This window comes from Myotis lucifugus, unplaced genomic scaffold, assembly GCF_000147115.1.
Source record: "Myotis lucifugus unplaced genomic scaffold, Myoluc2.0 scaffold_362, whole genome shotgun sequence".
Lineage (NCBI taxonomy): Eukaryota > Metazoa > Chordata > Mammalia > Chiroptera > Vespertilionidae > Myotis > Myotis lucifugus.
The window spans coordinates 52,173-75,415 of NW_005871410.1; the positions used below are offsets into that span (position 1 = coordinate 52,173).

General features: G+C 41.5%; 1 protein-coding gene across 1 annotated transcript in view; it reads right to left on the reverse strand.

The window, feature by feature from the left end:
• CUNH11orf65 (chromosome unknown C11orf65 homolog) overlaps positions 1 to 23,243 on the reverse strand; it is a 69,480-nt gene that overhangs the window by 1,300 nt on the left and 44,937 nt on the right. Inside the window, exons 4-8 of the mRNA XM_023764917.1 lie at positions 19,357 to 19,410; positions 18,796 to 18,996; positions 17,047 to 17,174; positions 11,586 to 11,756; positions 2,437 to 2,492 (exon numbers count right to left, since the gene is read on the reverse strand). Of these exons, the coding sequence (XP_023620685.1) occupies positions 2,437 to 2,492; positions 11,586 to 11,756; positions 17,047 to 17,174; positions 18,796 to 18,996; positions 19,357 to 19,410 (610 nt within the window). The remainder of the gene's footprint in view (positions 1 to 2,436; positions 2,493 to 11,585; positions 11,757 to 17,046; positions 17,175 to 18,795; positions 18,997 to 19,356; positions 19,411 to 23,243) is intronic.

Below are 23,243 nucleotides of genomic sequence, written 5' to 3' on the forward strand. Positions count from 1 at the left end.
CCTTCTTAAATAAATTTCACTTTCTCTTGTGCTCCTTCCAATCATCATACAATATCTTTCCATTTTTCTGACATCGGTACAGGCAGACCTCGTTTCGCAGCACTTCACTTTATTATGCTTCGCAGCTATTGCTTTTTTTTTTTTTTTAACAAATGGAAAGCAAGACCCTCCACAAGCAAAAAGATTATGATTCACTTTATTGCACTACTTGCATTATTGAGATGGTGTGGAACTGAACCCGCCATCTCTCCAAGGTATGCCTGTAATCTCTCTCTCTTTTTAAAATATATTTTAGAGGGAGAGAAAGGGGTAGAGATAGAAACATCAATGATGAGAAGGAATCATTAATTGGCTGCCTCCTACTGGGGATTGAGCTGGCAACCTGGGCATGTGCCCTTGACCAGAATCAAAGCTGGGGCCCTTCAGTCTGCAGGCCAACGCTCTATCCACTGAGCCAAACCGGCTAGGGCTGTAATCTTTTAACTCAGTATTTTATATTCTATGCTCCCACTTTTTTTACTTATCATTCCTTTATGTTCTTTGATCTGTCATTGAAAACTTACTGTGTGCTACACACATTGGGGATTCAGAAGCAAACAGGACAACTCCCTGCCCTTAGTGAAGATAGTTCCCTAAAACTGTTCTGTAGAAGACCACCAACTCCATTAAACCTCCAAAGTGGAAATCACAGAATGTTTGAGGAACAGGCAAGAGGCTGTGAGTGAGGGGGAGAGTGGGACATGATTAGAGTGGAAAGCTAATCCAGAGCCAGAGCCAGAGCCAGAGCCATCCTAAAGTCGGGTCTTGGTTCCAAGCACAGTGAAAACGGAGAGGCAGCAGAAGTGGTCCTGGTTAAGAACATGGGTTCTGGAGCTGGCAGCCCTCACAGGTTCTTACTGTGAGACCTTGAGCAAGTAACCCATCTCTTTGCTTGCTCATCTGTAAAATGCAGATAATAGAACTCATTGGGCTGAAGATCAAATGAGTTAATACTATAAAACGCTTTAAGTTAGCACTCCCACATGGTGATCGCTAAAGAAGGGATCCTGTGTTCTAATTGCGTTGGTTTACATTGTGAAAGATCACTGTCTGCTGTGTGGGGAATGGACTGGGGCGGGGCGGAGGGAGGGAAAGGGGTAATGGGTTTGGAGGCTGTCACACAAGCTTGCAGAGGGATGATAGCAACCTGGACCGTGGTGTGGTGGTAGCAATGAGCTGGACACAGTGGCTAGGTTAAGGCTAATTATAGAGTATGAATTCCATGCCAGGAACTAGTCTAAGCTCTTCACATGTTTTTCTTTAGTACTTCACTGCTGCCTATAACCTTGTACTATTGTTAATCTAATTTTACAGAAGAGGAAACTGAACTAGTAACTTGCCCAAGATCACACAGCCAGTAAGCAGTAGAGCCAAAAATCAACACCAGGCACTCTGAACCAACTCTCCACAATTGTAACTTCTCCGCGTTACCGCCTCCCACAGATGCCAGCAGGAGAGAACTCCTACGCTCAGACTATACAACAACCATGATTAGACTTGGCTATGTTAGGTGTTGATATTTCTGGGTTATGATGCTGTGTTTCTTCAACTGCTCTGTGTTTGGACCACTGAGGGACAAGAGTGGCACAGAACCTAAACATTACTTCTTATATTTTGAGGCATTTATTTAGCCAAGTGAAGTTTGCTCATTAAAAATTATTATTGAAACCATGAAGTATGCAACTTTAGGAAAGGACTCATGAATAACTCAAGAAGACCAGTAGCTTTTGAATTCCTTATTTGATTTGATTTACTTAACTATACATTACCTAAGTACATTCTAACATTCCAACTGTTAACCATAAACGGGTAAAAGTAGTAAAATTGGTTTTCTAAAAATGTATTCTGTGCTTTTAAATTTTTAATTTCCACAAATAAAATACATTCATTTTTATAGACAGTATCATTTATAAACAGAAATGTTATTTTTTGTGCTAATAATGCTATAAGAAGGAAAAGTAAAGGAGCTCTTTTCTGCTTAAAAATATATAGCTATTGGATATTTCTAACTACATTGAAAGTGAAGTATGGTTTCAAACTGGAAAAAAATTTAACCCTATATAAAATAAAAAATTTCCTTCTATTTCCAATTAACAGTCCAACTGTAAGGTAATAATGACGTGGCAAATTTACTTATGTCTATATACTGTGCAGGGTGTGGTAAGGGAGGGCAGGGGCTTGTCAAGGGTGGGGGGGGGGGGAAGGACACTTATGTAATACCCTTTGTAATACTTTTAGCGAAAAAAAAAAAAGATAATAATGACTTGGCAAATTTACTTATGTCTATATACTGTGCAGGATGTGGAAATGTTAGGTGCTAAGAAATGTGTACATATGTGGAATGTATCATTTTTGTTCAGAAGAATTTCCCATAAAGTATTGCTAAAAATCACCTACTTTTGAAGTTAACTGAAGAGTCACTTGTAGCAATTTCCTTCCAGTTGGCAACATACCTAAGCACATTATATGGACATTAAATTAAATTGGTTTATTAGGAAGTAATTAATTGACTTATCAGTTCACGCTTAGGCTACTTCTACAATTCCACTTCCTTTGTGAAATCGAAATGACAACAAACTCACTAGTCCAAATGTTTCATCCTCATGACTTTCCCACCTCCAAGTAGCTCTCATGCACCCAAGACAACCTCTAGGACAGGGAGTTGCAGAAGGTTTAAAAATGGTACCCACCATCTACCATGCTAGTGCCCTGGGTCCCTCAGCACACCTCTCCTCATCTTACCCTGTTCCATTCCTTTGAGATCATGTCTTCAGTTGAATACCTACTAAGATGTTAGTTAACTTCTAAATTAAAAGTATGGACAGAAAATTCTCTTGGAGGGAAAAAGAGGAAGCAACAAAAACAAAAATCTTTGTCCTTGGTTCTGGATTGCCAGACCTACTATCTCTGACATGTTAACAGAAATTTAGTGCATGTGCTTTACGATGTTAGTAGAGCAATGTGCAGTCTTTGCCGTGTGCTATAAACATAAGAGGTCGCATTCAAATAGGGCGCATGCAGCTGCCACCTCAGTTTCCTAGACAGACTGAAATAGGGAAACCAGGGTAGCCTGAGAAGAGGTCAAATATGGAAGGGCAAGGTCTGATGAGGAAATACTCTGAAAGGCAGGTTTCCTGCAACTGTTCCACTTCATTTTAGGCTCTGTGTCCCCTTTCCCAAGCCTCCTTTCTTCCAACTGCACCCCAGAAATCAGGTAAGAAACTGGTCACAGGAGGTACGGAAAGGGGGCTGGCAGAGAACGTATGAGGATTGGAATTGTCGTGTAAAAAAATGATATTCCAAGTATTCATTTATTCCACTGAATTACTCTTATTAGCTTTGTGTTCCTGAAGTTTTTTGTTTTAGGAAGGTATATGTTATCCAAGAACATTTAAATATCTTAAGTACTGTGTCTAAAGTCAGCTCCTTTTGTTACTCCTACCTCTTCTTGCTCCAAGAACTTTATTCTATGGCCTTAAATGGGATACTGCTGGGTCACTGTTACATAAAAAAATGCAAGAACCTCTTCCCAGGACCTCTTAGCAGACAGTTCAATCTGGATTGACCTTAAATTTAGGCACACTTTCAGCAATCGTTTAGGATCACTACGAAGAGCTGGGTGTCTATCACCTGCTTCCTTGGATTTATATACCGAAAGGTTTTCATTCCACCTTCAAGGACACCTGACAGTCTTGGTTACGAACATATGCCCTATTTAACTAAGGCTGATCACTGGCCTAGCTTTACCTGCTATTAGGACAATTATTTAAGAAGAACTTCTCATAAGGAACATATGTAACTAATAAAAACAGTGATAAAAAAATCTAAGTTTTATAAATAGAAGCAACAGTCTGGTGATAGCATTACCATACTGCTCATATCATAGCGCTAATTTGTCTTTCTCTCTAGGACATTTTTAAGATAGTAATTGTAGAATAATTACTATTCTACATGTGGAATCTATAATGAATTCCTCAGGGATGCAATGTTAACATTTTAGTGGCCTGGAAGTCCCTAGCCAGAGAGGCCATGTAACTACATATCCTAGAAATTGAAGGAACAGCTTCAGATATAGAAACTACCCCTCACACACATAGGCAAAGATCCCTCGCCAACGCAGTTAATAATTGATCATCAGGAAATTATTTAAGATACCCCAACTGCTGATTAGTTAGGTTATTTCAAAATTCATATGCAATTTGAAAATTATGAAGATCCTGGAAGTGGACCATCTGGTAGATAGAGAATATGCCCCTGAAAATCCAACAAGAACATTAGCCACCATCCAGCATTGTGGGCAGTTCAGTGATGATGATGTGGGGGGTTACATTCTAAGTGCCTGCAGCAACACATCTCTAGATACTGCAGAATTTGCAACAATACTCATCAGTGTCCGTGAGTCCAAGAGTGAAGTTGTCTCTATTCATTCTTCCAAATTATAATATTGTGCTCAGTTGATATTGCTGCAATGCGCATCTGCAGATGCACATGGCCACCCGTCATGACAAGGGGCTAGCACAAAAGTTGCTGGGGAAGAACCTGGTTTGTATCACTCAATACCAGTGTTTAACACATTTATGTCAATCTAATGGTCTGACTAGTGTAAACTGTCCACAGATTTTGAAGGATACTCTCCAAGAAATTAGTGGCTACCAATTCTCCTGAAGAAAAATGTCAGACTCTGAAATTCTCATCAAACAAGGTGAGTTACAAACATCTAGATGACTGCAAAGATCTAACAGGAAAGTAAACTGTGGAGACCATAAATGCACTGGGAGGAAGGTGCTGGCTTATACCTAATGTTTGCAGTCAGCTGGGGGAAGATCTCTGCAAAGTTTGGTCTTGTCTCGTAATCAGCAGCTTGGGATTAGTAAGGCTACTGAAATAATCCCAAATTATCACACTGGATTCTATTTGAAATATTTGTTGTCCAGGGCTCAGTAGAAAAACTTGCTTCCTAAGAATTCAAAGTTGGTTCCAAATTATGATTGTGCCTAAGTGAGAGAATAAACTGCTAGAAATTGTACATAATTTGGAAGCGTGAAGTATCTGCATTAAAAAGAAAGAAATTTTCGGTTAGTCTTTCCGTGTTATAGGTAGGTGCATTCATCTCATCCAACATAGAGTATATGATACAAAAAACCACTTCAAGTCTTACTGGTTTAATGTTTTTGTCCTTTCTTCCACAAAGAGACCATTAGAAATGTAATCCCCTACCAGAGGAGGGTATGGCAGGTGGCTGAGATGTCTGTTTATTTCCTCCCTTCACACTCAATTGCATCATTCTAATTATATTCCAACTTGAGGCCCGGTGCACAAAAATCTGTGCACTCGGGGGAGTCCCTCAGCCTGGCCTGTGCCCTCTCGGAGTCTGGGACCCCTTGGGGGATGACCACCTGCTGACTTAGGCCCACTCCCTGGGGGATTGGGCCTAAGCTGGCAGTCAGACATCCCTCTGGCAGCCTGGGAGCCCTCGGGGGATGTCCACTTGCCAGCGAGGAGCAGGCCTAAGCTGCAGTCGAACATCCTTAATGCTGCTGAGGCGGGAGAGGCTCCTGCCACCACCGCTGTACTGACAGCCATCAGCCTGGCTTGTGGCTGAGCAGAGCTCCCCCTATGGGAGCACACTGACCACCAGGGGGCAGCTCCTGCATTGAGCGTCTGCCCCCCTGGAGGTCAGTGTGTGTCATAGTGACCAGTCATTCCCAGTCGTTCTGCTGTTAGGGTCAATATGCATATTACCCTTTTATTAGTATAGATAGAGGCTTGGTGCACAGGTGGGGGCTGGCTGGTTTGCACTGAAGGGTGTCCTGGATCAGGGTGGGGGTCCCCACTGGGGTGCCTGGCCAGCCTGAGTGAGGGGCTGAGGGCCATTTTCAGGCTGGCCACGCCCCCTGGCAACCCAAGCTCCCAGCCTCTCCTTTCATTCTTTTTTTTTTTTTCAGCGCCCCCTTGAGCAGAAGCCAGGGCACACTGGAAGCAGGTATCTGGGATTTATTTATCTTCTATAATTGAAACTTTGTAGCCTTGAGCAGAGCCCAGGGCCGGCCAGGGCAGGCGGAAAGCTTGACTTCCTCCATTGCTGGGGGCAACCCAAGCCTCCTGCTCACTCCAGCTTTGTGGCCGCTGTCATCTTAATCTGGTTAATTTGCATACTTGCTCCTGATTGGCTGGTGGGCGTGGCTTGTGGGTGTAGCAGAGTGATGGAGTGATGGTTAATTTGCATGTTTTGGAGAAACCAAGATGGCGGCATAGGTAAACACCTGAAATTGCTGCCTCACACAACCACTTCAAAAATACAACAAAAAGACAAAACTGACATCATCCAGAACCACAGGAAGGCTGGCTGAGTGGAAATTCTACAACTAGAAGGAAAGAGAAAAGCATACCGAGACTCAGAGGAGGTGCGGTGCGGAAGTAAGTACAGAGGTACGGAGGCACACGTGGAGAGGGCTGGTGGCTGAGGACATGGTTGCATTTTTCAATCGGTAGGGAGTCTCAAGCTCTGAGCTCAAGTACTGGGTGAGTCTCTGGGGACCCAGACTCATATGGGAGAAACTGGTCTGTCTGGCATCAGTCAGAACTCAAGGGCAGCTTTCTCTCAGAGGTGCTTGCAGCGATTGCCGGGACACTGAGAAGCAGGGCCTCTGAGGCCAGACATAGCTGCTTGCTCCGCCCTGTTGATTCCCTGTGACCCCCGCCCCGCCCTAGCTGTGTGCCGGCTTTTGCATATGAAAGGCCTGACCCTTTGCATTCTGAAAATTACCTAACAAACTGCAGCTGGCCCAAGGCCCCAGGGCAACTTGCATTGCTTCACAGCTGAGCTCCTGCTGGTCAGCCTCAGGCAGAGGCTAGATTAGCACCTCCTTAGAGATTCAGGAGCCAGTGTGCCCGGTGGTCAGAGTGGGACCATCCAGATTACAACTCCTCAGATCCATAAAGGACACACTCAGGGGGCAGACTCAGTGAGCACCAAAGCCCCACTGAGGCAAGTCTTGCCCTGGAGGGGTGTTTCCAGCACAGAAGTTCTCCCACTACAGACACAGCTGATTCTCACAGCCAATTGGCCTGGAGGTCAATTCCTCCCAGTGATACCTACAACAATCAAGGCTTAACTACAACAAGACTGTGCACACAGCCCACAAGGGGGTGCACCAAGAGTGTTCACCTCAGGTAATTGGGGAGGCTGAGCCTCTGGGCCCTACAGGACACCTTGCACACAAAGCCACTCTATCAACACAGGGAAGCATAAATAATGCAGAGAAAAAGAAACAGGACACAAATGACAGAAATGGAGGAAAGCAAACGACTGGATATAGAGTTCAAAACCACACTTTTAAGGTTTTTCAAGAACTTTCTAGAAACCGCTGATAAATTTAGTAAGACCCTCAAAAAGTCTGGTGAGACCACTGATAAATGTAGTGAGACCCTCAAGAAATCTAGTGAGACCCTCAAGGTTATGAAAAAGGACCAATTAGAAATTAAGCATACACTGACTGAAATAAAGGATATTATGCAGAGTTCCAACAGCAGACTAGAGGATCGAAAGAACCAAGTCAAAGATTTGAAATATGAAGAAACAAAAAATACCCAACTGGAAAAGCAAAATGAAAAAAGAATCCAAAAATATGAAGATAGCATAAGGAGCCTCTGGGACAGCTTCAAGCACATCAACATCGGAATTATAGGGGTGCCAGAAGAAGAGAGAGAGCAAGATATTGAAAACCTATTTGAAGAAACAATGACAGAAAACTTCCCCTACCTGGTGAAAGAAATAGACTTACAAGTCCAGGAAGTGCAGAGAATCCCAAACAAAAGGAATCCAAAGAGGACCACACCAAGACACATCATAATTAAAATGCCAAGAGCAAAAGACAAAGAGAGAATCTTAAAAGCAGCAAGAGAAAAAAAGTCAGTTACCTACAAGGGAGTACCCATATGACTGTCAGCTGATTTCTCAACAGAAACTTTGCAGGCCAGATGGGAGTGGCAAGAAATATTCAAAGTGATGAATGCCAAGAACCTACAACCAAGATTACTTTATCCAGGAAAGCTATCATTCAGAATTGAAGGTCAGATAAAGAGCTTCACAGATATGGAAAAGCTAAAGGAGTTCATCACCACCAAACCCGTATTATATGAAATGCTGAAAGGTATCCTTTAAGAAGAGGAAGAAAAAGAAAAAGGTAAAGATACAAATTATGAACAACAAATACACATCTATCAACAAGTGAATCTAAAAATCAAGTGAATAAATAATCTGATGAACAGAATAAACTGGTGATTATAATAGAATCAGGGGCATAGAAAGGGAGTAGACTGACTATTATGGGGGGGGAAGGGGTGTGGGAAATGCGGGAAGAGACTGGACAAAAATCGTGCACCTATGGATGAGGACAGTGGGGGGGTGAGGGCAGACGGTGGGGTGGGAACCAGGTGGAGGGGAGCTATGGTGGGAAAAAAGAGGAACAACTGTAATAATCTGAACAATAAAGATTTAATTTTAAAAAATAAAAAATAAATGACACTAAATAAATAAGACACTGAAAAAATTTGCATGTTTCTCTTTTATTAGTGTAGATAGTGATGGAATATAGGATATTGGGGTGGATTTTGGGGAAATCTTTCACTAAAGCTTTCTGGCCTTCACTTGAATTAGCCAACAATATAAGGGAAAGGCTAATCAGGATTTCAAAAGGCTAATCAGGAAGGGGAAAATTCTCTATCCTGCCCTAGAAGCTCTTTAAAAATGAACCTGACCTACCACTCTTTCCTCCCTCCGCCACCCCATTCTCTACCCAGGAACTTTTACCCTGAGGGGGAAAAAAGTACACGTATAGCATTACATAAAGTATGTGATTGTCTAACCACTATGCTGTACACCTGAAACTAATACAAAATAATATTAAATGTATATACTTTTGATTTTTTAAAAAGTTTATACAAAAAAAGTTTTTTAAAAAAGCTGGCCTGCATGGCTTGGAGATTGTGCGTTGACCTTTGAGCCAGGAGGTCATGGTTTGATTCCCAGTCAGGGCAAATTTCCAGGTTGCAAGCCAGATCCACAGTGTGGGGAATGTGGAAAGCAGCCTATTAGTAATTCTCTCTCATCAATGTTTCTACCTCTCTCTCTCCCTCTCCCTTTCTCTCTGAAATCAATACAAAATATATTTTAAAAAGTTTTAAAAGTACAGCATTACAGTTCCTTTCTTTGGATGTCATTTCTTGCATCATTATTATCGTCTGTGTTTATTCAGTGTCCCAAAAATCACAGACGTGCTGTCGATAGGGAATCCCAATATTATGGCTTGGACAAAATACTGAATCACAACAATCTCTTTTTACTATTAGAACAAGATATCTTAGAGCATCTATCTACTATGAATAATTAGTTCTTCATTTCTTCTTATCTTTCCCTTTGTATTTTCTAATATATCCTTATCTTCTTTCTTATTGTTTTTTTTCCTATTTTCTTATTCTTTATTTTCCTTCGTCATCTTTCCTTTTTTCATTATGCTCTTCTCTGATTCTTGTTCAATTCTCTTCTTTCTGTATTATTGTTATACTAGAGGCCCCGGTGCATGAAAATTCATGCACTGGAGGGGGAGTCCCTCAGCCCGGCCTGCCCCCTCTCACAGTCCGGGAGCCCTCAGGGGTGGGAAGTGACCCAGCGATCAGGGGAAGGTGATGCCTCATCACACCTCTGCTGCTGCTACTTCCGGCAGCGCAGGCCTCAGTTGGCCCTGTTTACCTGAGCCTTGGGCAGCTCTGAGTGGCTGGGCAGCTGCCATCCAGGCTTGCCTGCGCCTCAGGCCAGCCCTGGGCGGCTGGGCAGCCAACAGCCAAGGCTTGCCTGTACATCCGGCTGGCCATGGGCAGCTGGGGGACTAAGGGGACTGGGGGACTCTGGAGGCAGGCACATGGCGGGTCTGAGGGGACTGGGCACCACCACTTATGGCTGTGGGCACCACCATCTTTGAGGGCATGGCAGTCAATGAGCATATTCTCTCCTTATTGGCTATGGGCGCTGTTGCTGCCATCTTTGAGGGCAGGACAGTGTATTAGCATATTTCCTCCTTATTGGCTGTGGGCGCTGCCATCTTTGAGGGCGGGGCAGTGAATTAGCATATTCCCTCCTTATTGACTGTGGGCACTGCCACCTTTGTGATGGTGTGAGGGTCAAATAGCATATTCCCTCTTTATTAGATAGAATGACATGTTGATTTTTTTCTATCCTATTTTCTTTTCTCTCTTCCTTTTTCTTATGTTTCTTCACACACAGCATCTTCATTTTATTTTTTCTGCCTTTCATCTGTGCAATATTCACATTCATTACTGTAGCTGAGTAAATATTCAATATATTGAAATCTTTTTGAGATATAATCCACATGCCATAAAACTCACCCATTTAAAGTATATAACCCAATGGCTTTTAGGGTACTCAGTCAATTTCAGAACATTTTCATTTTTCCAAAAAGAAAATGTACCTCTTAGTATCACCTCCCAATCCCCATAAGTCTCAGCCCTAGGCAATCATTAATCTACTTTCCATCTTTATGGATTTGCCTATTCTGCACATTTCATATAGATGGAATCATATAATATGTGGTCCTTTATGATTGGCTTCTTTCACTTACCAGGTTTATCAATATTGTGGCATGTATCAGCATTTCTTTTTATTGTATAATAATATTCCATTGTATGGATATACCACATTTTATTTACCCATTCACCAGTTGATGAATATTTGCGTTGTTTCTACTTTTTGGTTATATTGTAAATAATGCCGCTATAAACATTTATGTAAAAGTTTTACATGAACATGTTTTTTATTTCTCTTGTGCATATATACCGAGGACTACAATTGCTCAATTATATGGCAAGTTCAAGTTTAACCATGAGAAACTGCCAGATTACTTTCCAATATGGCTGCACCATTATATATTTCCACTGGCAGTTTATAATGGTTCTAATTCCTTCATCTCCTTGACAATGTGTTACTATCTATTTTTTTTATTATAGCCATCTTAGTGGGTCTGAAGTAGGATCTTATTGTGGTTTTAACTTGAATTTCCCTGATGGTTATATTAAATATTTTTGAATTTCATCACACACCAAAAAATTCCTAAAAATTAGTTTTCCAAGGGCCATAGTATGTCGCTGAAAAAGAATAACTTTTTAATGTTTCACGTGGGAAGATCAGAGACTATACATTAAGGAAATTCTTCATATTATTCATTGCATGTTCTTAGCCTTGTTTCTAAATCCCAAAGTAAAAAATAAAGCAGATTTAGACTAAGGCCTAAGAATAAAGTCTGACAGTAAAGAACACCTGTCTAGTTTTTCTTTTTTCTATTTTTAGATCATCCCTTTTATACCTTTCACCCTCATTTCTTCTTCTTTCTTTCAAGACAAGTAATTCGTTCTCATTTTGGGGGGAGGAGATTATGTTTGTGACCCCCTAGATTCAACTTGGGAGTGGAAAATATTAGAAATAAAAATATGATGCCTGCCCTTGTTCCCCAAGAATAGTAACATGTATTTACTCATCAAAGTTCAGTGTATTTGTCCAGTTCAGCACTTCATCCACTTCCCATTCCATCACAGAATCTATTCCGCCATCTTCAATAGATTTTATTAGCCCCTTTGATGCTCTGTGAATTAAACCTAGAGTTTTTAGGTTTGTTGACTTAGCCTCCAGGTGTCCTTTATAGTACCTAAGTAGAGGAAAGGAAGAGAGACAAAAATCCTTTGGAATACATGATTACTAGTAGATGCACTGAGTATATATTGTTATAATACTATTTAAATATAAACCATCTTTTTATCCTACTTAACTCAAATACCTCTAAACCAAGTTCTATGTGATGGGATCTTTTGGAAAAAGCAAAGCAGCATAAGCAACCACACTAACCAGAGAAGCTTCATTTCAAAATTACCTCTCAGTAAGTTGGATTTTTATGATATAAAAAAAACACTAAGTTATTTTATCACTGAATCATATCATTATAGAATCAAAGGATCTTGGAGCCCAAATAATTGGCCAACTTGTTTTATAGATAAGGAAATACTAAAAGAGTTTAGTAACTTTTAGAAGGTCACGTTGCTAATGATAAATATAAAGAGGGAAGGAAAGAGAAAGAGAGGAATAAAAAAAGGGAAGAGAGTTATCGACATCTTTTTTGTGTCAGGTACTTCTCATACATCATCTTGTTTCATTCTCTTTAAAAAGACAGTCATTTGAGACAGCTATTTTTATTCCCATTTTATGCATGAGGAAATTGAGACTTAGAGAAATTAAGAAATTGTTCAATAATATGTATGTAATATATATATATCAGAGCCAAATCTGATTTTAAGCCCATACTTCTAAAGTACAGTTCTCTTGAAAAAACAAAAACAGAAGGTAGTGGCATAGGTAAACGCCTGTACTCGCCACCTCCCACAACCACATCAAAATTACAAATAAAATACAGAACAACCATCATCCAGAACCGCTGGGAAGCTGACAGAATATAAGTCCTACACCTAGAGAAGTTGAGAAGAAAGCACACTGAGACTGGTAGGAGGTGCAGAGGCGTGGAACAGGGTCCAGCACCCACATGTGCCACTTTGTTAGTCGGGAGGGAGATCGTCTCTGTGGAGGCGCCTGGAGGAGCAAGGGGTCCCAGCTCCCCACCAGACTCCAGCCCAGGGTCCCAGAGCTGGGAAAAGAAGTACCTGTGGGCAGTAAGAATTACATGCTGTAGAGTGAGTTGGGGGAAGAGGTGCTGGTGGGAGGGTGCCGGCCAATGTAGGGGAAGGAGAATGAGAAGAGGGAGGAGGGACAGGGTCGGGATGGATGGAGAAATCTTTGAGGGAGAAGAAAAGGCAAAGGGGGAGAAGCTGACGGGCGGGGGTTGGGGTCCGTTTGGGGGGTGGCATGAGAGGAGACCCTGAGGGGACTCACCCGGTACAGGGGGAGGGAGGACAGCGCGTCCCGGGGAGAAGCTGGCTGGGTGGTGTGGAAGGAAGGGGACAATGGAGAGGAGGCCCGAGGCAGATGGGAGGAGGCAGCCCGGCAAAGCGAGGCAGATGGCTGGAGCACGGAGCGCCAAGTTGCGGGAAAACCGGAGACGGGACCTCTGCCCTCTGAGAAATAAAATAAATAAATAAAAATAAAATAAAGAATTATGTGCTGAAAAAACCAGTGTGGATTGGAGCTCAGTGACACAGAGGCTGCTGGAGACCCAGCTGCTCCTCCTAAAAGACCAGCACCACCAACTGAACTTACAAGGTCTCACTTCCTCTGAGCTCCGGCACTAGGGCAAGGCTCTGGTGGACACAGACACATACGAGGAGGAACTAGATTTTCTGGCATCGAGGCAGGAACTCGGGGGTGGCTTTCTTCCAGATGGAGATGCTCACAGGGATCATTGTTTCTATGCTGGGACCTCCCTGATTGCAGGGATGACTGGCAGCCATTTCTGTTTGCTCTGCCCTGGTGATTCCTTGAGACCCCACCTCATCCAAATTACAACCCCACCCAACCTGTGTGCAGTGGCTTTTTGCATATGAATGGCCTGTCCTTGTTCAGGCTAAAATCTCTCAAGCAAGCTTCAGCTGGTTCAGGGAGCCTCAAACCTATCAATAAAAGGCCCAAGACCTGGCACCAGCACCAGCCTGCCTTGCTTCATAGCTGGGCCTCATCTGGGCACTTCCAAACCCGATACAAATAGGAGGAATCTGAATATCTCCCTGTAGCTTCTGCTGGGTGGCCCAAGGCAGTGGCTGACTTTGCACCTTCCTGGAGACCCAAGAGTCAGTGTATTCAGTGGTCAGCATCAGACCATATCAGATTATAACTCTACACATCCATAAGTGATACATTCAAGGGTCAGACTCAGTGAGCACCAAAGCCCCACTGAAGCAAGTCCTGCTCCATAGGGTTGTCTTCTGCACAGCAGCTCTCCCACTGTAGTCACAGCTGGTCTTCATAGCCAATTGGCCTGGAGGTCCATTCCTCCCAGTGACACCAATAGCAGTCAAGTCTCAACTACAATAAGACTGTGCACACAGCACACAAAAGGATGTACTTGGAGCTCCCAGTTCAGGTGACTGGGGAGGCTGAGCCACTGGTTCCTATAGAGCACCTACTACACAAGGCACTCTACCAAATCAAGGAGACATAGCAGCTCTGCCCAATACATAGAAACAAACACAGGGAAGCAGCCAAAATGTGGAGACAAAAAAACATGTCACAAATGGAAGAAAGCAAACTACTGAATATAGAATTCAAAACCACAGTTATAAAGTTACTCAAGAATCTTCTAGAAACCTCCAAAAAAATGGAAAAGAACCAGTCAGAAATTATGCATACAATGACTGAAATAAAGAATAATATACAGAGATTCAACAGTAGAGTGGTGGATTCTGAGAATCAAATCAATGATTTGAAATGTGAGGGGGAAAAAAAAACACCCAACCAGAACAGCAAAAAGAAAAAAGAATAAAAACATATAAAATGTCCTAATCAGTTTGGCTCAGCGGATAGAGCGTCAGCCTGTGGACTGAAAGGTCCCAGGTTCGATTCTGGCCAAGGGCATGTGCCTTGGTTGCGGGCTCATCCCCAGTAGGTGTGCAGGAGGCAGCTGATCGATGTTTCTCTCTCATCGATGTTTCTAACTCTCTATCTCTCTCCCTTCCTCTCTGTAAAAAATCAATAAAATATATTTTAAAAAAAACATATAAAGATAATGTCAGGAGTCTATGGGACAACTTAAAGCATACCAACATTTGCATTATGGGGGTGCCAGAAGAAGAGACAGAGCAAGATATTAAAAACCTATTTGAAGAAATAATGACAGAAAACTTCCCCTACCTGTTGAAAGAAATAGACTTACAAGTCCAGGAAGCACAGAGACCCCCAAACAAGAGGTACCCAAAGAGGACCACACCAAGACACATCATAATTAAAATGCCAAGGGCTAAAGAGAGAAAAATCTTAAAAGCAGCAAGAGAAAAGCAGTTAGTTTCCTATAAGGAAATGCCCATATGACTATCAGCTGATTTCTCAACAAAAACTATGCAGGCCAGAATGGAGTGGCAAGAAGTACTCAAGTGATGAATTGCAAGGACCTATAACCAAGATTACTCTACCCAGCAAAGCTATAATTTAGAATTGAAGATCAGATAAAGAGCTTCACAGATAAGAAAAAGCTAAAGGAGTTCATCACCACCAAACCAGTATTATATGAAATGTTGAAGGATATTCTTTAAGAAGAGGAAGAAGAAAAAGGTCACATATATGAACAACAAAATGGCAACAAATACATACCTATCAAGAATTGAATCTAAATGTCAAAATAAATGAATAATAAATCTAATGATTAGAATAAACTGGTGAATAAAATAGAATCAGAGGCCTGGAAATGGAGCAGACTGACGATTCTCAGAGGGAAGGGTGGTAAGGGAGCAGGAAGAGATTAAACAAAGATCTGATATGCATATATGCATTACCTGTGGACATAGACAATAGGGTGGCGAAGGCCAGGGGTGGGGCAGGAACTGGGTGGAGGGGGACAATGGGGGGGGAAGAGGGACATCTGTAATAATCTCAACAATAAAGATTTTTTAAAAATAAAGTACTGTTCTCTCATATTAATCTGAGCACATAAATTAATGCATCCCAAAAACATGAGCTGAGTGAATACACAGAAGTTGTCCTTACTAAGATTACTAGAATATAACATTTTTATTGTTTTTCATTTTAAGATCTACATTGGAAATGTAAATCCCTATAAAACATTTACAACAACCGCTGGCACATAGTAAGTATTCAATAAAAGAAGGCTTACACAATCCTGGATGGCAACAGATGTGACAGTGAGAAGATATACCCCTGACCTCATGAAGTTTTTGCTTTGTCAGACTTTAAATGGATAATGATCTATGAAAGCTAATGCATTTTATAGAAGCAGAAACATGCCTCTTGATTTAAGTTGGTTAGCTAGAGCACAAATTTAAGAAAGTATGATTTCATCATTTTTCTAGAGTTCTTCATTTGCTTATTCATTTAATAGATAGTTATTGTCGACCATTTGTAAAGCAATCTGTTCAAAAGTGAAATTCCCTCATGGAACTTGCAATCTTTCAATTCTATAATCTCTTCCCTGAACATAAAAGGCACTTAGTAGACATTGATTAAATGAAAAAAATAATTAAATAATGGTACCAACTGGCCCATATTTATTAACTAATACTCATGCCACAACAAAAATGCATTTAGAAATCAGAAACTTCTGGAAGGCTGGGGGTGAATGGATTTTTTATGAGTTTCTCCATGTTTTAACTTCTCATATGTCCAGACACTTAAGATTAGATCCTTCTTCTTCCTTTTAATTATTATTATTTTTATTTGACTTTCTAGAGAGGAAGGGAGAGAAAAAAAAACATCAATCGGCTGCCTCCTACACATCCCCAACTGGGACCAAACCCACAACCCAGGTATGGGTCCTGACTGGGAACTTTTCAGTGTAAGGGATGATGTTCCAGCCAACGGAGCCACACTGGCCAGGGCATCCCTTTATTACTTTAAACTAAAGGCCTGGTGCATGAATGACACTCTCCCCAACCCCCATTAATGGACTGCAGCTAGCCTGATGCTGGATTGGACTGGCTCCAACATGGAAAGGAAACTCTAGACACTGGTTTTGCTTCTAGCTCTATTGAAACCCCATGGGGAATGCGCAGGAGGTAATCTATCGATGTCTCTATCTCTCTCTTCCTCTCCCTTCTCTCTAAAAAAATCAATAAAAAACATTTTTTTTTTAAATAAGAAAGAAATCCCAGCTACACTTCCTCGGTAGGGAAATGGGACTTTGGGAAACCAGTGGTGTAATCCCATGGAAATAAAGCTTTCTATCATATTGAAAAATAAATATATAACATAGTTATTTTAGTAATAATAGCAAAAAATTAAAACCTTAAAATACTATATACTTTTTAGTAAGTCTTTCATCAACTTACATTTGCCTCATCCATTCTATTTTTCTAATTTTTCTCTTTTTTTCTATATCTTGTCTTCTTTTCAGTTTAGAGAAATGAAATTTTGTTTCCTTTTTGTCTCCAATTGCATTTTCAGTAGACATCCAAAACTATTGAGAAATAAAACAAGAATATACAAAATGTTGAAATACTGATTGTGAGGTTATCTGACTGTACACAATAACTTCTGAGTGCTCAATATGAATATGCCAAGGTAGAAATAGAGGGTAAGATAAACCCTTGAAAGGTATTTCTAATTTAGTGATGGGTGAATAGCACAGGGAGCAGCAGTTCTCAACCTGTGGGTCGTGACCCTTTCACAGGGGTTGCCTGAGACCGGAAAACACATATATAATTACATATTGTTTTTGTGATTAACCACTATGCTTTAATTATGTTCAATTTGTAACAATGAAATTGGGGGTCACCACAACATGAGGAACTGTATTAAAGGGTCGCGGCACTAGGAAGGTTGAGAATCACTGCTAGAGGCACATGCCACAGAAAGACTGACCAGGTACTAGTGTACTGAGGTACTTAATAAGTACTTGTTGAATGAATAGACATATTCTAAGTGTTTTAGTTTCTCACAAGAACAGACCTGACCTATTCTTAGTGCTGGTGGCTTTTGAAGACCCTAATCCTTAAGGAATATAGGCAGGTTCCAAGAACACAGAAGTCTCACCATTATGTCCTGAGAGTATGTGGTTTCCCTTGTATGACACTGTATCCTAACTGGTAGTCTATTTTCCTACTTCTGATTCATCCCCCTTCGTCCACCACACACACATTAAATAATAAGGAGGAGAGTTTGCTCTTCCTCACAACATTCTATATTTGCCACTATTAAAGCACATATTTATTGCATTATATTGAAATATCCTGTTTACTAAATGTCTCCCAAACTAAAAGGCAAACTGCTTGAGGAGAGCAACTATTCTTATTTACTATTATATCCTTAGCATTTGGTACAATGCCTGACACATGGTTGGTATGCAATCAAGTTTGTTGAATAAATGCATACCTTGATCATTTTCACTTCTCATATTTAGTATATTCAACATACCACATTCTATCATCTGAGGACTGGAGATTTGATGAAGATATTTGAAGCAATATAAACAGACATCTAGAGCTACAGAACCAGATCGTGTTAACCTATAAAATGTAACCTTACAAATATCCTTAAGTAGGAATTATTTCCATAAAAGAGATTAAACATGGTTGTCTAGAGAAAAGTTCCTGAATCACATATAGCATTAGGATCTATGTATATTTAAAATAACTGTGGTCAATTAATGTGAATACATGTTAAGTTTCCCAACCATGAAAATTCAAATGATTTTCCACCAGTCTCTGCTATTATAAGCTCTGTAAGAGAAAATGTTATATTGTTCTCAATAACTCCCATTTCTAGTCCACGTATTAATACAGAGTCAACATCCTCACATTTGCTTTGATATCAAAATGGTAAACTGCTGAGTACCAGGGAGTACCTAAAGATGGCTTCAATCAAAACCACTAAAAGTAGAAATAAATGTAAAAAGAAAAGAGATATATTTTTATACCTTGAAGTATCATTAGTAACCCCAGAGTAGTTAACTAAGCAATTTTTATCAACTAAATTACTAGGATTTACTATTTAAATATAATTTAAAATTAATTTTTAAAAAGATAAATTGGTTTATAAATATTAAACATTCAAAATTATTAATATTTATTTTTTCTTACTCTATCAGAAACAAGCCTCCAGCCATTGTTCTCTATACGACGATACCAGCCTCTACAATCCTGTTTCTGAAGATTATCACTTCTAATATGAGATGCATATTTTGCTGAAAGTTTTGTGTAATCTCTAGGGCTATTAGCACACAGATCTTCAATGTGTCTTTCAGTAAAAATTTTATAGTATATGTCAGGTGGAAATTTAGCCTGTAGATGGAAAAGTACAAAGGACCGTTGTAATCTAATAACAAAATGGTTTACATTTAAAAAATTACATCTTTAAAATTAAATATAAATGTGCTTTGAAACTACAAGTAAGGCCCTGGCCAGTTTGGCTCAGTGGATGGAGCATCGGCCTGTGGACTGAGGGGTCCCAGGTTCGATTCCGGTCAGGAGCGCATGCCTGGGTTGTGGGCTCGACCCCAGTGGGGGGTGTGCAGGAGGCAACTGATCAGTGGTTCTCTTTCTTCATTGATGTTTCTAATTCTCTCTCCCTCTTCCTTCCTCTCTGAAATCAATAAAAATATATTTTAAAAAAACTACAAATAAGAATTCATCCATACTTACACCACCAAATCTGAACCGTATATGAATGCCAGCTGCAGCATCTAGAAGCTCTGCCTATAAAAAATATTACTTTTTAACATTCTGTATATACCAATTCACTACTTCTCACTCTATCATGTTAAAACAGTTGCTAAATATTGAATTTTTATAAAATAAGGCAAGTGACTAACCCTCAATTATTTTTAAATTAGAAGATATTTTAATTTCTTTTAGTTATCTTAGAGTAAAACAGCTTACATGATAACTAGAAAAATAATATGAAACTATGCTTACTTTCTATGCAATATATAAGTATAAAAGTAAAATTATTTGTTAATCATAAAACTGAAGTTTAAATAAGTCCTCAGGTAAATTCAGAGAAAAAAACTGTGATTGGTCAATCTGAGTTTAACATCAGATGATTTTTCCTAACTAGCTTTTATTAAATAAAAAAAAATCCATGTTTAAATTTCTTAAGAATTGTATATAATTGGTCTTTTAAATTTTAGTAATGAGAAAACCCACTGCATGGGAAAACATATTTGCCAATGTCATATCTGATAAGGGCCTAATCTCCAAAATTTATAGGGAACTCATACAACTTAACACATTGTATGCGGGTAGTTTTCATCACACACTAACAGGTGGCACGTGGCGCGGGCCATTTTTGCTAATTTTTTGTGCAAATGGCAACGTTCAATAAAATTATGATAACTAGTTTATGTATTTATACGTTACCCACATTCTACCGCTAGTCTATAAAAAAAACGTACTAATACGTGTCCTGCTCTCTACTTATTCCCAGTCAACGTAAAACGTATAAATACGTTTCCCGCATTCATTAACAAAAGGAAGATAAACAATCCAATAAAAAAAATGGGCAAATGACCTAAATAGACACCTTTCAAAAGAGGACATTCAGAAAGTCAAGAGACATATGAAAATATGCTCAAAGTCACTAATCATCCGAGAGATGCAAATCAAAACAATAATGAGGTACCATCTCACACCTGTTAGACTGGCTATCATCAACAAATCAACAAACGACAAGTGCTGGAGAGGATGTGGAGAAAAAGGAACACTTGTGCACTGCTGGTGGGAATGCAGACTGGTGCAGCCACTATGGAAGACAGTATGGAGTTTCCTCAGAAAACTAAAAATGGAACTTCCATTTGACCCTGTGATCTCACTTCTAGGAATATATCCCAAGAAACCAGAAACATCAATCAGAAAGGATATATGCACCCATATGTTCATAGCAGCACAATTCACCATAGCTAAGATCTGGAAACAGCCTAAGTGCCCATCAGTAGATGAACAGATTAGAAAACTGTGGTACATCTCCACGATGGAATACTATGCTGCTGTAAAAAAGAAGGAACTCTTACCATTTGCAACAGCATGGATGGAACTGGAGAGCATTATGCTAAGTGAAATAAGCCAGTCAATGAAGGAAAAATACCACATGATCTCACTCATTCATGGATAATAGAGACCATTATAAACTCTTGAACAATAATAGATACAGAGGTAGAGCTGCCTCAAACAGATTGTCAAACTGCAGCGGGAAGGCCGGGGAGGGTTGGGGGGCAGGAGGGAGGGGGGGTAAGAGATCAATCGAAGGACTTGTATGCATGCATATAAGCATAACCAATGGACATAAGACAATGGGGGGTAGGGGAGGCCAGGGGATTGTCAAGGGCGGGGAAAGAAAAAGGACACATATGTAATACCCTTTGTAATACTTTAAGCAATAATAAAAAAAAGAATAAACTATTTTGCATATTAAAAAAAAATTTTAGTGCCCTGGACCAAATGGAAAATAGAGAAAAAAATATTTAGTCTTCTATTAGAAGACAGTTCCACCTGTCTCCTAATAATACTAAATTAGATAAGAAAATAGATGCTATCCTAAATTGTTCAGTCCATAATGCCTAAAAAAACACTAGTTTTACATAATTTTCTCCTGAGTAAAAATTATACATACCTAAAGGCCCGGTGCACAAAATTCGTGCACGGGGTTGGGGGTGTGTCCCTCAGCCCAGCCTGTACCCTCTCCAATCTGGGATGCCTAGAGGGATGTCCAACAGCCCGTTTAGGCCCGATCCCTGGGCCTAAACGGGCAGTCGGACATCCCTCTCACAATCTAGGACTGCTGGCTCCCAACCACTTGCCTGCCTGCCTGCCTGATTGCTCCTAACTGCTTCTGCCTGCAAGCCTGATCACCCCCTAACCACTCCCCTGCCAGCCTGATCGATGCCTAACTGCTGCCCTGTTCACCTGATTGCCCCTAACTGCCCTCCCCTGCCGGCCTGGTTGCCCCTAACTGTCCTCCCCTGTAGGCCTGGTTGCCCCCAACTGCCCTCTCTTGCTGGCCCAGTCACCCCTAACTTCCCTCCCCTGCCGGCCTGGTTGCCTTTAACTGTCTTCCCCTGCTGGCTCAGTCACCCCTAACTTCCCTCCCTTGCCATCTTGTCTCCCCTAACTGCCCTCCCTTGCTGGCCCGATTGCCCCCAAATGCCCTCCCCCGCTGGCCTGGTCGCCTCTAACTGTCCTCCCCTGTAGGCCTGGTCACCCCTAACTGCCCTCCCCTGCTGGCTCAGTCACTCCTAACTTCCCTCCCTTGCCAGCCTGGTTGCCCCTAACTTCTCTCCCCTGCAGGCCTGGTCACTCCCAACTGTCCTCTCCTGTAGGCCTGGTCACCCCCAAATGCCCTCCCCCACTGGCCTGGTCACCCCTAACTGTCCTCCCCTGTAGGCCTGGTCACCCCCAACTGCCCTCCCCTGCTGGCCCAGTCACCCCTAACTTTTCTCCCTTGCCAGCCTGGTTGCTCCTAACTGCCTTCTCCTGCAGGCCTGGGTCCCCCCCCAACTGCCCTTCCCTACAGGCTTGGGTCCCCCCAACTGCCCTCCCCTGCAGGCCTGGGTTCCACCAACTGTCCTCCCCTGCAGGCCTGGTCCATCCCAACTGCCCTCCCCTGCTGGCGATCTTGTGTTGGAGTGATGGTCAATTTGCATATTGCCTCTTTATTAGATAGGATATGCACATATATGGACATACTTCAAATATGAATAAAGATGTTTTATAATAGGATCTCAAATTATATATTCATAAAATTTATACTTTTATGTATGGATATATATATATATCTATATATATCTATATATATATATCTATATCTACACTAATAAAAGAGAAACATGGTAATTAGCGTACGACCGCTACCCTTCCCATTGGCTAATCAGCATATCCTTATGCAAATTAACTGTCAGCCAAGATGGCGGCCGGCAGCCATGCACTGAAGCGAACAGGGAGGCTTGCTTGCTTCAGTGACGGCTGACTCCAACGTTCCCCGCCTAACTTGCCGGCCTCTCAGCTGCAACTCTAAGCAACTATGTACTATGTTGCAAATAAGAAGGTAAACAAAACCCCAGAAACCAGCCAGACTGAAACCCAGCCGGACCGAAACATTGTATCCATGTTTTCAGCAGCGAGGCCTCAGAGCTAAAGCTGGCCCAGAATAAAAAAAAAAAGAAAGAAAACAAGGAGCGGTTGGGAGCTTCAGTCACTTGCCACCCGGAAAACAGCCCTCAGCCCCTCACCCAGTCTGGCCAGGCACCCCAGTGGGGACCCCCACCCTGATCCAGGACACCCTTCAGGGCAAACCAGCCGGCCCCTACCCATGCACCAGGACTCTATTCTATATAGTAAAAGGGTAATATGCCTCCCGGCATCAGGATCAGCATGACAGGGGGCAGTGCCAAACCCCCTGATCGCCCTGCAGCTCTGTGTGTGACAGGGGCGGGGCCACAACCTCCTTATCTGCCCTGCTTCTGTTCGTGACAGGGGAAGGCGCCCCAACCCCCTGATCAGCCCTGCTCTTGTGCCTGATAGGGGGGAGCTCCCCA